Here is a 14,703-nt window from a genome sequence, read left to right as displayed (position 1 = left end):
GGAGTTAAAGAGGATAGAGGATCAGCTGCTGTTCTGCCCGTGCGTGGGATGCTACTGACAGACTGCTAATGAGCCCATTATCGGCTGCAGTCCTCCGCCTGGCTCCTCGGGGGCACCAGTGGATGCTCTGCGTCCCCTCTCAATTGAATTCCATCCCACAGGGGTTGTTTACAATAAATACATTTGCTTGAATTAATCAGGAGGTGGAGAGCCAGACACTTGACTAGGGCTGCCGTTTCTAAAGGGAAACGAGATTGACAGAGCCCACCTTCAGCCCTAGCTGGGTCGCGGTAGGGATACACCCACGCCTGGCCAATATTTGATATAATAAGTTGGTTAGAAAATCGTCTTGTTGGGTTAATGTTCTTTACTAATGTTTTATGAAGAACCAGATTGGATTGCGGCACGCTTGAGGCAAAGATGGCACATGAAATGTGGTGTAAACAAAGGTTTTACACTTTCCTGAGCTCATTCACCTTGTATTGTTTTATGTGATTTACAAAAATGGGATGTTGCTGGATAAACATCTTTTGTTGTTCTTGGACCAAATCTTGGTTGGTTTCAATGGGGTGAACGTGATTTCATCAGGTAGAACATGTTCCTGGATCAACGTCAACAATATTCCAGTCAGATTTGGGAAAACATGAGCAGTTAATGTCAAGATTACACTTTAAACAAGTATTAGGGGTTTCTGTACCATTCTTGGTTACTTACGACGTTCCTTTGGTTGTATGGAGAGGTATAGCATAAAGTATATAAAGTATAGTATAAAGTAAGTATAATGGTTAGGTCTTTAGATTTTTTTCTTTCATATTTGTCATATTTCATGTTTCTTATCGCGGATTTCCCTCGATATCCTGGGCATTTAGACTTCTTGTGGGGAAAAAAATCATGGTACGGCAATTGGTTTAAGCCTATGCTTATATCCATCACTTCCTGTAAGCTCTTTTATTTTCTGTGGTCAGCATATCAGTATTTTATTTTCCGAGTTGTGTATTCTGAATTGTCTAGCTCACCAAGTGCAACCATTTTACGTCATCAGAATAATGGCACCCCACACAGTCCAAAACATGTAAAAAACAATGTGAATTTTTTAATAACATAAACCATTCATAGGTTTTCTTCTACATATTTCAGTAAGAGACATAATTTGCGTTGTATCAAGCCATACAAGTCTTAATACCCAGGGTTCCCTTTAAAAGTTGTTCGAATGTCGTTGAATTTTTGTACAGAAATGTTCCAAGATCAACAAAAATGTTGATCCAGCTGCATGTCTTGGTAAAATCTCCATGACCAGTCGTAGGGCTAAGTTCTTTGCCCTCGTTCTTTTGCCAAGTAGAACGTGTTCCTGAATCCATGGCTTTTGTTGCTTCTAAAACAACGTTTCTCTCGAAGGTTTCTAATACCAAATCCAAACCATAAATCTGAAGGAAACTGTTGATTTAGAAGAACATGCTTCAAGCCTCTGACCCCTAACCTTAACCTTATCCCTAAAACCTGATCAGTTGATTGGAAGGTTGCAATAAGGATGCTAATCCAGGAACATGTCCTACTTGATGATTCACGGTCACTGGGTTGGGTTAGTGCTTTGATTGAACAAAGCAATTCAATCAATTCATCTCTTGAAAATAGGCAATGTCTTCCGAGACTACCATCAAACTCCACAGACCTTGGTACCGGGTTTGGGAAAGCCAGATCTGAAAGGAGGGGAAATGCATTCCAGGGCATAGATCGGAGAAGACGAGGCCTGTCTGGTGGCAGCTGTTGTCATTAACACCACTTAATTCTTCCGTTGATTGTTGCAGTTCTTCACAGTTTGATTTTTGACACCTCTGTGATGCCGACATCTCCAGTGACTGGTAGGGGACACACTAGGAAATTACAGCGTGTGATTTGACATGCCTCGCTGGTCTAAATGCCTAGTGTTTTATAGAGACCAATGCTTTTGTATATCAGCGATTCTCATCTGCTTTAGAATGAGTGGCATGGTGGTTATATAATGCGGTAATGTATATGCAAAGTTGAGAAGTTCATTGTTAAAGCTACAGTTATCCACGGCTGTAAACATTTCACACGCGCGACTAGACAAATGTTCCACTATCCTTTTCATCAGCAGCTCTCAAAAGCCACAGACATCTTTTTTGCACCATTACTGATAACTCGTTTGTAGTCTAATCTGGGGTTATCGCACTGAGATCTAAAGGTTTAGGAAGACAAAAACGTGCTGTTAGTTTTTGCATGCGATTGCACAAGTAGCCTTTTTTCCGCTCCACGTACACACGTGCGCGACTGAACTGCACTGCCCAGAGGCTGCAGCATGCTGTTCTGAAAGCCTTTCTCTCAGCAGTCTGCTCTAACCACAGCACTGTTGCTTACCTACAGACCACAAAGATCTCGACAAGAGGGAAGCAGTTTAACCTTAACGCAAGCTGCAGTTGGACTGACTCACCAAAGAGCACGAGCACCACGCAGACAAAAACACAGTAGCTTAATAGAGGCAAAACAGCCCACTGCTAACACTAATGCTAACAGCACAGCGTGACGCTAGCTAAACTACCTCCACGGCAGCTAATGCAACTTTCAACGTGGCTAATTTTCAGCCATGATACACCTCATTTGATAATCATGGAGGGGAAATTATATTTTGCTTATTAAGCGGAGACCGTTGACGGATTAGTGTTGACATAACATGAGTTAATTTATTTTCGCTGCCTCTAATGGATCACACAAGAGGTCGTGATCAGACGGTAATTTTGGAGATTTATGGCATCAGGTGCGGTGTGTGTATTTGCATTTTTTTTTATTCAGGGGATTCGCAGCACAGCTATTCCTGCTCATTTAGTGTTAAATTAGCATAGCAACCACAGCCATTCAGGTAAACAGTGATTTTACCTTTAGACTATCGCACATATAAACATATTTACAACTCTAAATTAAAATAAATCTACTGATACCAGTGCGGTATTTTCAATAAAACACAGCTGTTACTGTACAGCTTATAGCAAAACTTTGGGTACAGCAAAAGCAATGCCCAAATAAATGAAAAGCGGAACCCCAAATTTGCTTTTGATTTAATTTGTTGTTTCTTTGTTTTGTTGTGAATATTGTTTTGTGTTTATTATTTATTTATATATATAAAATGTATTTAGTAGATCGTTCAATAAAAAGGATTTTTATTAGAGGTCATGCTTTAGATGCTCTAGTAATATATATATATATATATATATATATATATATATATATATATATATATATATATATATATATATATATTCTCTCTCTTTTAATGCATTGAAATATTGCTATCTGACATTCACGTTAGTCCAGGGTGGAGATGAGAAGAGCAGGGGCTTATTTATGAGGCTCAAAATGGAGCTGGGTTTGGTTTGTGGCCGGAGCCAGCTCTCTCTAAGACCAGAATCATGAGCAGCCAGCTGCTAAGAAGCCTGAGCAGATTATTAGAGAGAGATTGAGAGAGAGAGAGAGAGAGCTCACAAGAGGGAGGGGGTCTCCGACGGAGCGATGGAGAGAGAAAATGAAAAGGATGGTGAGATAGTGAAACTCATCAGACAGTCACTGTGTGGCGGGAGGATCAGTATGAGTCCCTCTCTCTTCCTCCCTCTCCTGCTATCTTCTGGAGCTCAGCTGCCAGGGCAGCCCGTGTGAGCGCCTCTCTCAGCAGGCAGGACACCGAGCAGCGAGAGAGGAAAAGATGAAACCAGCCTCCTGGAGGGAGGTCAGAGAAACGGCCAGTAACACGCTCTCGCTCGCTCGCTCTCTCTCTCTCCGAAAACATCTGGAGTTGCTTGCAGCCTCATCTGCCCGTCTAATATTAGCACACAGGAAGAGAGAGACTGCCATCACAGTGCCAAGACAAAAGAAAAACATGATTATTTTTTTGTTTCTCGCCTTTTTTCTGCCCCTGCTGTTTCGTTCAACAGCATTATTTGCATAATAAAATAAGCTCTGCTTAGTATACAGATATACATGCTACAGATGACAGGGTTTTTGTCTGGAGGGAAAATGTCCCGGGACCGGTGAAGAATGGGTGTCCAGTAAATTACACTATGGTGCATTCTACCAATTGGAAAATAAATTGTCCAGTACCTTTTGTTTAAGGAACTAACTTCTTAGAATGGGTCACAGTGAACAACTAGATAACTTGGCAACCAATTATTTGTGAGGTCAAATAATTAATCTAGATTAGTTTAAATCCTAAATGATAGATAGATAGATAGATAGATAGATAGATAGATAGATAGATAGATAGATAGATAGATAGATAGATAGATAGATAGATAGATGTAAAATACTGAATTATATAAAATTCTAATATATATATTATTAAATATTAATCAAATATGAAATTTTGAAATTACAGACTAAGTTGTTTGTTGCCTGCTTCTGTATTTTAGCACTTTCAAAATATTTTCTATTGTCACTATACATACATACATACATACATATATAATACATAACAGTATATCCCACCAATCCTCTCAGTATATCCTTCAGTCGCTTAAAATTGTTTGGTATTATGTTTCTGTTGTGTTTATATATATATATATATATATATATATATATATATATATATATATATATATATATATATATATATATATATATATATATATATATATAGTCCTTTTTATATTTTATATTTTTATATAACATTTCTGTGTCCCACTAACCATTCTCGCAGTCATTTTACCATCATGATTGCGAGCTGAAAAAAAAAAATCTTGTTTGTTGTTGTGCTTCTGTTATGACTTTCTCTTGTTTGCGATAAAGCACAAGAGGCACTGACAGCCGTCCCATACTCCCCCCACCCTCACCCATCCCATCAGCCCCGGTCACAGCCACTGCAGTCTACAGAGAGAGACCCAACCCCTTCCTCCCCTCCCCTCCCCTTTCATTGGCCACCTCCTCTGCCAATCACGGCCCAGGGGCGGGCCCGAGAGCGAGGGAGCGCTGATGTCAGAGTCACATGGATTCTGGTGTGGTCATGCGAGCGCAGCTGAGCGGCAGAGCTATGCTGGCCAGCTGCTGCTGAAACAGCAGTGGACTGCTTGAGCTAGCACTCGCGATACCGCTCGCCTATGGACCGCCGAGCTTAATGATGTATTTTGTGATTTCAGCTATGAAAGGTAAGAGGAGAAAAGCATGCCGGGGGTTTTGTCTGTCCTTTTTGTAAACTTCCTTTTTTGCGAGCGGGTCGAGCTGCAAAGGGCTTTTATTCACAGTCAGCCAACTCTCTGTTAGAGCGTCTCGTGTAAAGAGAGAGAGAGAGGAGAGGAGAGAGAGGAGAGGAGAGGAGAGGAGAGGAGAGTTGGGGCTTGTGCAAGTGTTTGTTTCAGGGAAATTAAGTTGTGGTATTGTTTTACATTTCAGTTTTGCGGGGAAATCAAGTTAGTGCCTTGATGTGAATGAGAAAGTTCTGTTGCTGAAGCAGCTGAATGTCAAAAAAACAAAAACGAGAAGAGGCTGTTAGTAAGATGATGCATGGTTTGACTGTTCCTGCGATGCAATTAGACAAGAAAAGATATTTAATTCAACTTAATATCTTCGATTTATTATTTTACACCCTTAAAGTTTCAGTTCTAAGTGAAGAACTGCTGGTCTCGTCCCCCCCCAAGTCAGAAACCGAGATTTAGTTTGTGTGTGTGTGTGTGTGTGTGCGCGCGCGTGTGTGTGTTGTCTAAGGGAAAAGGTCGAGGAGAGTTCTCGGACGTCGTTTGGGTTGACGTTGGTGTGTGTCGTGTTCCACTGACCTATTTTTTGGGCCGTGAACAACCAGGGTGAGCACCACACCACTATACTGGTGTTGATCCTGCCTCCCTAATCCTGTTCGCCGGTCATAACCCCCCAACCCCCCCCCAAAACACACGCACCATAACGCACACACACACACACACACACACACACACACTCATCTGCCGCCTCTAGCCTGGATAACCCGCGTTCATATGTTTTCACGTGAAGTCTATTTTTTACGCTTCTATATAAAACACACACACACTCTCCGATCCATTAGCGCTCTGTGCCGCCACACACACACACACACCCCCTCCGCTTCGTCCGCGCGCGCACACACAGCTGTCATTCTGTATTAGGCGAGAGGTGTTGAGAGTGGAAAAAGCGATGGATGTTGGTGTTGAGCCACGGTAGCACCACTCTTCTCCTTCGCACACTTTCCGTGAATCTCCCACTGAAAGCTTTTCGACAGTTCACCTCCACTGCACTCGCAGTTATTGCATTACCGCAACACCGCCTCGCGCGCTGGGGCTCAGTTAAAAGAGCGGGTATTAATGAGTTTTCACGCAGCACCAAAATGCATTGCTAAGCCGTATTTACGCATCTATTGCGTGATGAAACGTTTATGCTAATTTTACAACTTGATTTTTTTTTTTTTTGCGAGGACGTGCGTCGGATCTGTCAACCTTTTTTCTTCCCTTCTCGTTCAGATCTTCGAGTGTGTGGATTGCTCGTAGCTTCGCAGGAATCTGAATGTGAAAGCATGTTGTCTGAGTGCTCGTGTGGGTTTAGTTGTTTGCATGCATGCAGCCGTTAGTGTGTGCGCGCGCGTGCGTGTGCGTGTGCGTGTGTGTGTGTGTGTGTTGTGGAGATGGAGCAGGTGTACGCGATAGCCTCTGACCCCGTGTCTCATGTGTGGGTTGTTCTAAAGAGGCTAACAAACTGAAAATAGAGCTCTTGGAGACTGAAGGAATCCATAATCGTAGAACCAAAATACATCTACAGGGCACCTGACTCTTTAATGAAAGACTTTCTGATGTTTTAGGCGGGTTTAATACGGTTCAAACGCAGTAAAAGATGCATTAGTATACGTTTTCTTTTGTATTTGTGGTCAATTAAATTTTTAAACCGTTTAATAAAAGATCGCCTTTTTGTTTTTGAGAGGTTGATGCTATTTGCGATGTCTCCTAAACGATATTTCGATAGGATTTTGTTATTAGATGTTTTCTTTTGAAATGTTCAAATTGTGGAATAAATGATTTTGCAGGGAGTTTGATACTTTTTTCAGTTGCTGAATGCATTGCTGTCTAGTGTTTTCTATTTGGAATTGTATTTATTTACGTAATTACAAGTTTAAAACATTTTAAGCGGATTTTTCAAATCTCTATCAGAGCAATCGACTGATCACGACACTGATTCCGCTGTGAAACTACATTTGATTCACTTCCAGCGATCGCTAAGTGTTTGACAGGCATGTCGTTATAGACACTAACGTTTTCTCGTTCGGTAATACGATACAATTATCTGTCTTTTTTCCGATCGTACCCCTCATCCCTCCTTCTTCCTTTCCTCTTTCCCAGCCTCCTAGCCACACACTTGCCTCTCAAGTACCTAATTACCTGTAATGGAAACATCCCTCTCATTACCCTATGCAAATGAGCTAGCCTGCTCCACACAATTAAGATGAAAACTCCAAATATTAATTACATAATTAAAGAAAGTTGTTTGATGTGCCAAAGACAGAAAAAAACAGGCCTGTTTCATCTGTGTGGTAATTAACCCTTTAATAAGCTATGCTGGAAAAGAGCTGTTTGAAACCTTCTCACTTTTTTTTTTTTTGTTTTGCACATGCTCTGAAGAGTACCGGACTAGAATAAATATAAACGCATGTAGACGTTACAAACAAAGTTAAAGCAAATACCATTTGCATGCAAGTGAACGTTAGTGGTTTGCTTATTCCCTCTCTTTAGTCACAAGGCTTGCACGGTGTTCTTGACTAGTGTGATTCTCTGGGCACTTCGGTAACACAGCAAAGGTTAACAAGATTGGCTGTAATCCAGTTAGCCACAAAGGACAGAAAGAGGGCAGGCAGAATCAGATTAAGGTGAAGTAAAGATGTATCCCACTAGATAGGGTTAAAAATAAAGAGCAAGATTACTGGCCAGCAAGTAGTGTTAAGTGGGCTATTTCTGCAGCGGCTTCGGGTTTTGCTATGGAGTGGGGTAAGGAGTCACTTTTATGGATATTTAAGTGCTACTTGGTATATTGTTCATGTTTTTTGCATTAAAAATGAATTTCAAAATATAAAAAAAAAAAACTGCATTTGAAAAATTATTTATCATACTGTTTGAATGTTGCGCTAAAAACAGTTGTTATTTTTGTCTATATGTGTTATGTTGTCATCTTAAGTGGCCAATTCTTGGTCAGAATAAGTTTTAAAATAAACCAGGTTTTATTGTAATGGGCAGAAAGCTATTTATGTGAATATAAGGCCTGAAACATACTCGAATGTTACCGTTTTGTATTTCAAAATGGGTAAGAAAACACATTTTGGAAGTTCAAAATGTAAAAAAAAAAATTATCATGCATAAAGTCGCATTAAAATTGAGGGGAAAAAATGTTAATCAGAATGCTCTCTTTCGATAGTTTGAATATGTTTAAAAATAACCCAAAATTTATTCTAAATGCTTGTCTTTTTTTAAAGCTAGCTATTTGAATCTAACACCTGAAATGTAATTGAGTCATATATTTAAAAAAAAAAAAAAAGTAAGTAATTTAAAACGTATTGCATTCTCACGGTATTCACAGGGGGCACTATTTTGCACTATTTCTCTTTCCGTTCGGCCACGTTCTTGCAGGTCATTGTTTTATGGCGTAGTATCTATCGCCACCATAAATAATGCAATGTCTGCAAAAAGGCAGCATTTTCACAGTTGTGTAAATTTGTAGAGTATGTCGTCGAAATTTTGAAGAGCGAGATTAGTTTTATATACTCCAGTCTAGACCTGCCAAAAAACATGACTGGATCAAACCAAGGGATCAATCCTGGTGTGTGGAAATGGGTCTTGGATTGATAAGAGCATATACAAGTGCACGCACACACACACACGGTCTGTCATCGTTTCTCCTTGGAGGTTGAGTGACCATATTCCAACACAACTTGTGAAAGAAACTGAGTGCCACATTTCCACAGGTTATTACCAGTGTATGGCATGTGAGAGAGAGAGAGAGAGAGAGAGACTGTCGGAGTGTGTATGAGTGTGTGTCAGAACTGTGAAATGCATTACCTGCCAGCTTGGGCACGGTGACTGCTTAATGAGATATTGACTGGCCATTGAGAGCATAGATTTTTGATTTAGCTCCAGTGGCGTGTGTCTGTGTGTGTGTGTGTGTGTGTGAGAGAGAGAGAGTGTGTGTGTGTTTGAAAAAAAACAAGCATCCAGACGGTCTGAAGATGGTGAGAGAGAGAAAGTGGAGAGGATGAATGAGTGAAATCGAGACAGAGCGAACGAAAGAGAGCAGAAAATAGAGAGAGGGAGAGAAAAAGAGAGAGATAGTTTCTCTGAAGAATTGTAGTCTGGCACTTCTCCTGGTTACCCATGCCATGCACGGACACACCCATCCTCACGCTACATCTGAGCCCTGGCGCCTCGGACAGTTTGGCATGAGTCCCATGTGCCAGTCTCGACTCACCCTCTTGGCAGGCAAGACAATCTCCACTCCAAAGTAAAAAGATCCTTGTTACGTCAGATGCTTCTGTCTCCACTCAATCAAACCTGCGCTAATTTTATCCCCTTAAGACTGTAAGCATGAAACAAATATCGACCCTATTTGTTTTCTTAATATGTGTTATTATGGCTGATTCATCATAGAAAAAAAGCCTTCTAAATCGTATTCAAAATGTTACTTTCTGCTTATTTGAAACAACTTTTTCATTTCAGCTGACGTCATCAAGGCCACCTAAAAGAACATCCCTTGTTCAGTGCGAGTTCAGTTCATTCGGAAGCATTTGTGGCACTTTGTGTATAACTACAAAGTATTTTAAGACTTCTGTTGTTTTCATCCCACAAAAAAAAGAGAAGGATTATTAAAGATTGGTAAGCTTTGTTTTCTCACTATAAACATGTAAACATGAATATTGTTTATATAGTGTATATTTCTCAATTGTTACCACAAAACCAATCTTTTTTTTTTTTATGCCAAAAAACTTCCATATAGATAAAATGACTAAATATAGATATATAGTTGTATCTCAGCCCGACATTGTCCTATCCTAGCAAACATTGACCCTTAAGACTGGTTTTGTGTCTGGGGTCATATTTATATGTAGACTCCATTCTCTTATATAATGAAGTATAAATTCATTTTTGTGGTTAACACAATTATGCAACAAGTTCTCTTTATTTAGCCCAACCTGTCATGAGCCCAAAGTTTTCCTTTTACCCTGAGTAAGTTGCAAGTAGCAGGTGCCAGTAATCCAATCAATTCCTGACAGATAAATCAAGTCCCATCCTTTATTTTTTGTCTTGCCAAATATCCCGATTCACTCAAAAATGTCATAAGTAATTGGGTTGCGAATGTTGTTTCATGTTGACTGAACACTTGAAGCTAGAAGGTCTACTGATTATTGAACCATCTTCTGTAGATTTTGTGAGGCATCCGGCATTGTTTTTTATGTTCGAGAGATTTGACTGTTCAGAGGGATAGTCGTCTCACGCCTTCGGAGTAATTTCCTACATTGACTCCACGTTAAGAGCACAGTCGTAAGGAATCCTTTGATGTCTCAGGCTGTCAGAATGTATTTCAGGCCTGCCAGAATTCTCTTTCTCACAGTACTTCACCGATAACACATTCACCACAGGTCCAGCTGCACCTACACACACACACACACACACACACACACACACACACACACGACGGTGCTTGCATGAAGCGCACACATGCACAAATGCTTTCCGCTCTCGAACACAGACTAGGGTGAAAGATGATTATTCTCACACTCAAATGCAGTTGGAAAAGAGTAGTAGATTGTTTTCATTTGAAGACAATGGTAATTGGAGGAAGTGGATGGATAGAATGCACAAAAAAAAGAGTAGGTATCCCAAACAGAGGTGGAAGGTTATACACACTGCGTTGTTTGTCTTCAAAGAGTCCCTAGGAGCAGAGTAGTCCCATTCAGCCAAGCTTCTAAGGTCCAGAATCAGTCTTTTACTCCAAGCCAAGAGTAGTTAGGTGTACCTTTGGTGTAACCTATTAACCCAGCAGATGCAGATACATGCAGATGTAATTGGGCTGGACATATCCCCGCCATGCACTCCTCCAGGTGCAGATGCCGGTGAGATTATTGTGTGAGACCAGACTGCTTTGCTCTTTACTCTCATTCACACGGGCTGAATGCAGCAAACCACAGCGGTGATTGAAGGTGCTTCTAGTCACACTGAGCTTTTCTTGCACAACTTCAATTCTAAGCACGTTGTTTTGCCCCTTCAGGTTTTTTTTTTTTCTGGGGGGGGTGTCTTTTTCTCCTTATCTTTTTTGCCCCTCCTTCCTCCTTTTGAACACTCCTCTGAGAGCCGTCCACTAACCTTTTGAAGTTGCATCAAAGAGGAAATGGGGGAAAAAGCATTATCGATTTTGCGTTTTGTCAGACTCAAATATAAAAGAATGGAGATGCGTGCAACAGAAACTCAGGATTGGGGTCTGGACTGCATTTCCCGTTCTTTGGCCCTAAACAGAAGAGCAAGAAACCCCGGGTTCTGACTACGCCACCCTGCCTCCTGGAGCTCCCAGGAGCCCTACTCCTCAAACACATGCTTTTGTGCTATTAATCCCTGGGTAAATCAAATCCTTTTAGACAGACAAACCTGCTCTTTATAGCCTGAAGATGTCAGATCTCTTATCCCGACTCTATTGGACCGGTATCATCTTCCCTGTGAGCTCACAGACTTGACCCGCTTTCTCTGACAAGAGTCGGAAAGGGTTGCAGAGGGTTTACTGGTAATCAAATCTGCACTGCAGGCATGCATGAAGGAGTGTAGTTGTTTGTGTTTGGAGAGAGTGAGCGACTGAGAGAAAGAGGGTGACCCAGGGGAGGTAGATGAGATCTGATTGTCTCTCTATCTCCTCACTTTGCGGTGACCCTGCTGTGACATAAGCAGAGACCTCTGGGGCTTGTCTCAAGTCATTCTTAACCCACTGAGCCTGATCCAGGAGCGGGCTTGTCTCGATTTTGTTATTGCTGCTCAGAAGGTAACGATTTGAGCCTCTGCTGCTGATCTCATATCAGAACTCTGCTAGGCAGACTTGGATAATATTTCAAGTCTATGTGCAAGACTCTATCTGTTTTGTATTGTCGTCATGTTATACAGTGTGTCGATGGACATTATTCTGCTGGTTTTACACTCAGCCCAGACAAGAAGGATCCACAGAGGTATCAGAGAGATAATGCAGGTCTATTCTTAGAGCTTTTGTCTATTTTCTTTCACATTACAACGGCTATCTAAAACGTTTAAAGTGTGAGTATCTTTTATACGCACATCAAATGATCTTCCAAGTATTTGAGGACATAAATGTAAGATTTGGAATTCGGGTATCAGTCAGGTAACTTGAAACGTACAAAAAAGGAATGACATATCAAAAAAGAGGCCTCACTTTTGGTTCACAGCAAGGAGCAGGGTGCTACGGAGTGCATACTTGAGAGGCCAGGGAGTTCATCCTCCCTTCTTCACCATGGAGATCAGCTTTAATGTTCTCAAGAATGGCAGGAGAGAGAGGAGCAAAATGTGGGAGTATCCTTCTGAATTTTTATGAGATTAGGGAAAAGGACTGAAAGAGAGAGAGGGAGAAAGAGCGGGTGGAAGGCAGAACAATAGAAGCAGCTTCAAGTGGGAGGCTTGATTGCGGAAAGGGAGATGAGCAACATTGAGTTGATTTAGAGGGGTTCCTGCCGGGGCCATCGAAGGTTCCGCTTTTTCATTCTTATCCGGTATATTCCTCCTGATCAAGCACCTGTACTTACTCAAATATGAAAACAATTGAAAGCTACATGGCACTCCAGACCACTAGGTGGCAGTGTGAACAATGCAGAATACTAAAGTACTATATTGCATTTCGCACCGAGAGTGGGTACTAAGAAGTGATGTAAGCTGGTCGACAGCGAATAGTAACGTTAACAACAAAATTGTTCCTAGTTCCTGTGGTGCGAACACGCCAAAAAGTGGGTAGTACCACAATTAGTTTGGGTACTATGAAATGGTTCCTATGGTGCGAAAAGCCCTAATGATTAACACTGAAAGCGATTTGTGTAGACATGGTGGCTAGACCTTGTTCATGATATGCAGTTAATACTTATACAAGAGTACAAACTTCTAATGGCAACCAGAGAGTTGTCGTTTAACTGCTCTGTGGGTGAACCTGGTACAGCTTTCATATAGAAACATGACTTCAGTTATATCACAAGAAACGCTGCCATGTTGTCTTCTAAAAGTCTGCATGCAGTCTAAGCGTGAAATTATATCTCAAGGTTACTTTGATTAGGCCTGCTGTGTTCTAAACAAACCACATGGCATGAATTTAATTCTTCACAACAACAAAGCCAACCATTCTCAGCCCCACCGACCTCTGAAATGTGTTATATATGCACATATATTTATTAGAAATTAAGTCATGCCTCCGTTTTAATGATGAAGATGAAAGGATTTTCCCCCATTATTTGTTTAAGGCATACAATAAAATCACCAGAGCTTTCCTGACGTTCTTGAAATGTTTTGAAAAACACTGAATGTTTTTGAGCAAATAGCATTATTAGCATGTCCTCAACCGAATTCGTAACTCATTCCTTAGAAATAACGTATTGCAACAAAATCAATTAGAAGCAATAGCTTTGCTAGTCAGAACAGAGCACTGACATTTGAGATGACAGGAATTGTTTGCCCGTTAGCATCCCGTGGGGTGATGGTAGGGGTTTCTGTTTGCTCTGTAGCGATGCATGGGTGTACCGCAGTAGGGAAGAGGGACTGTGGAGAGGCCCTTGACCTGCACCAGAGTGAAACCCAGAGCCCCTACCGTTTAAACAGACAGTCTGATTACTGATTAGGAGCTCGTTCCCTGTTGTGCAGAGCAGTTTGCATGTCAGCATCCATTCTACCCAACACAGCACTGATTAAGAACGAGTTGCCAAAGACGATGAAGCATGGACTCACTGTCTCTGTGACTCTTTTATTTTGTTCTTTTTTTCATTGTCTTAAAGGAACCGTTTACTTTAATTGAAAGTTATGTCATCACTTTCACTTATTTTTGCTTTATTTTATTTACATTATATATTGCATAGAATTATGGTATAATACAATAAGAGTTGTTTTTTTTAACATTTATTGTCCCTTTTTATTTTTTTCTTTAACTATGCCTCTCTCAGAGATTACATTTGAGTGCTGGCGTTCACCCAGAGTCCGCTCTGGAGAGCCAGTAGTGTTTTGTTGTTGTTTTGAAGGCTTTTTTTCTCCTCTCTTACCCCATCTCTCTTCTTTTGTTGTTCCCCTGGGCTCCTTGTTTCTGGATGAGAGCTCTCCCTCTGCTGAGCACAGGTTCTTGTCTGTTCTTCCTCTCTCTCTCTCTCTCTCCCTCTCTCTCCTTCCTTTTTTCTTTCTTTTCCTCTGTCTGGAAGTACGCTGCGAAGCTGTCCATCCCAAACAAGAGCCGCATCAGCACAGAGGCACTAAGCTCAGAGTCCACTTTTCTGTCTGTCTTATTGGCCCAATCCCAAAATAAAAAAAAAAAACTGTGACATCCTAATACGCACCAAAAATGTGTTTAGACAATACGGAATAACATTTTAGTAAGGACAGTGACAGATTTTGCCTTTTTCTTTTTCTGAGAGCTTTAAGGACCCCAGTTGAAAATCCTGCCTATTTGTCGAACTTGTTGGAAACAAGGTTGGGAATTGGATTTTAT

The 14,703-nt window shown here is 41.0% G+C and overlaps 1 protein-coding gene across 2 annotated transcripts in view; it reads left to right on the top strand.

The window, feature by feature from the left end:
* roraa (RAR-related orphan receptor A, paralog a) overlaps positions 1–14,703 on the top strand; it is a 251,764-nt gene that overhangs the window by 187,926 nt on the left and 49,135 nt on the right. The window contains exon 1 of one of the 2 annotated variants that reach the window (XM_043227688.1): positions 4,985–5,147. The exons of the other annotated variant lie outside the window; for it this stretch is intronic. Within the exon in view, the coding sequence (XP_043083623.1) occupies positions 5,117–5,147 (31 nt within the window). The 5' untranslated portion in view covers positions 4,985–5,116. Of the gene's footprint in view, positions 1–4,984; positions 5,148–14,703 lie in introns of those variants that run through there. 2 annotated transcript variants of the gene reach the window in all.

This window comes from Puntigrus tetrazona, chromosome 25 (assembly GCF_018831695.1).
Source record: "Puntigrus tetrazona isolate hp1 chromosome 25, ASM1883169v1, whole genome shotgun sequence".
Lineage (NCBI taxonomy): Eukaryota > Metazoa > Chordata > Actinopteri > Cypriniformes > Cyprinidae > Puntigrus > Puntigrus tetrazona.
This window is presented reverse-complemented; position numbering and strand designations above follow the sequence as displayed.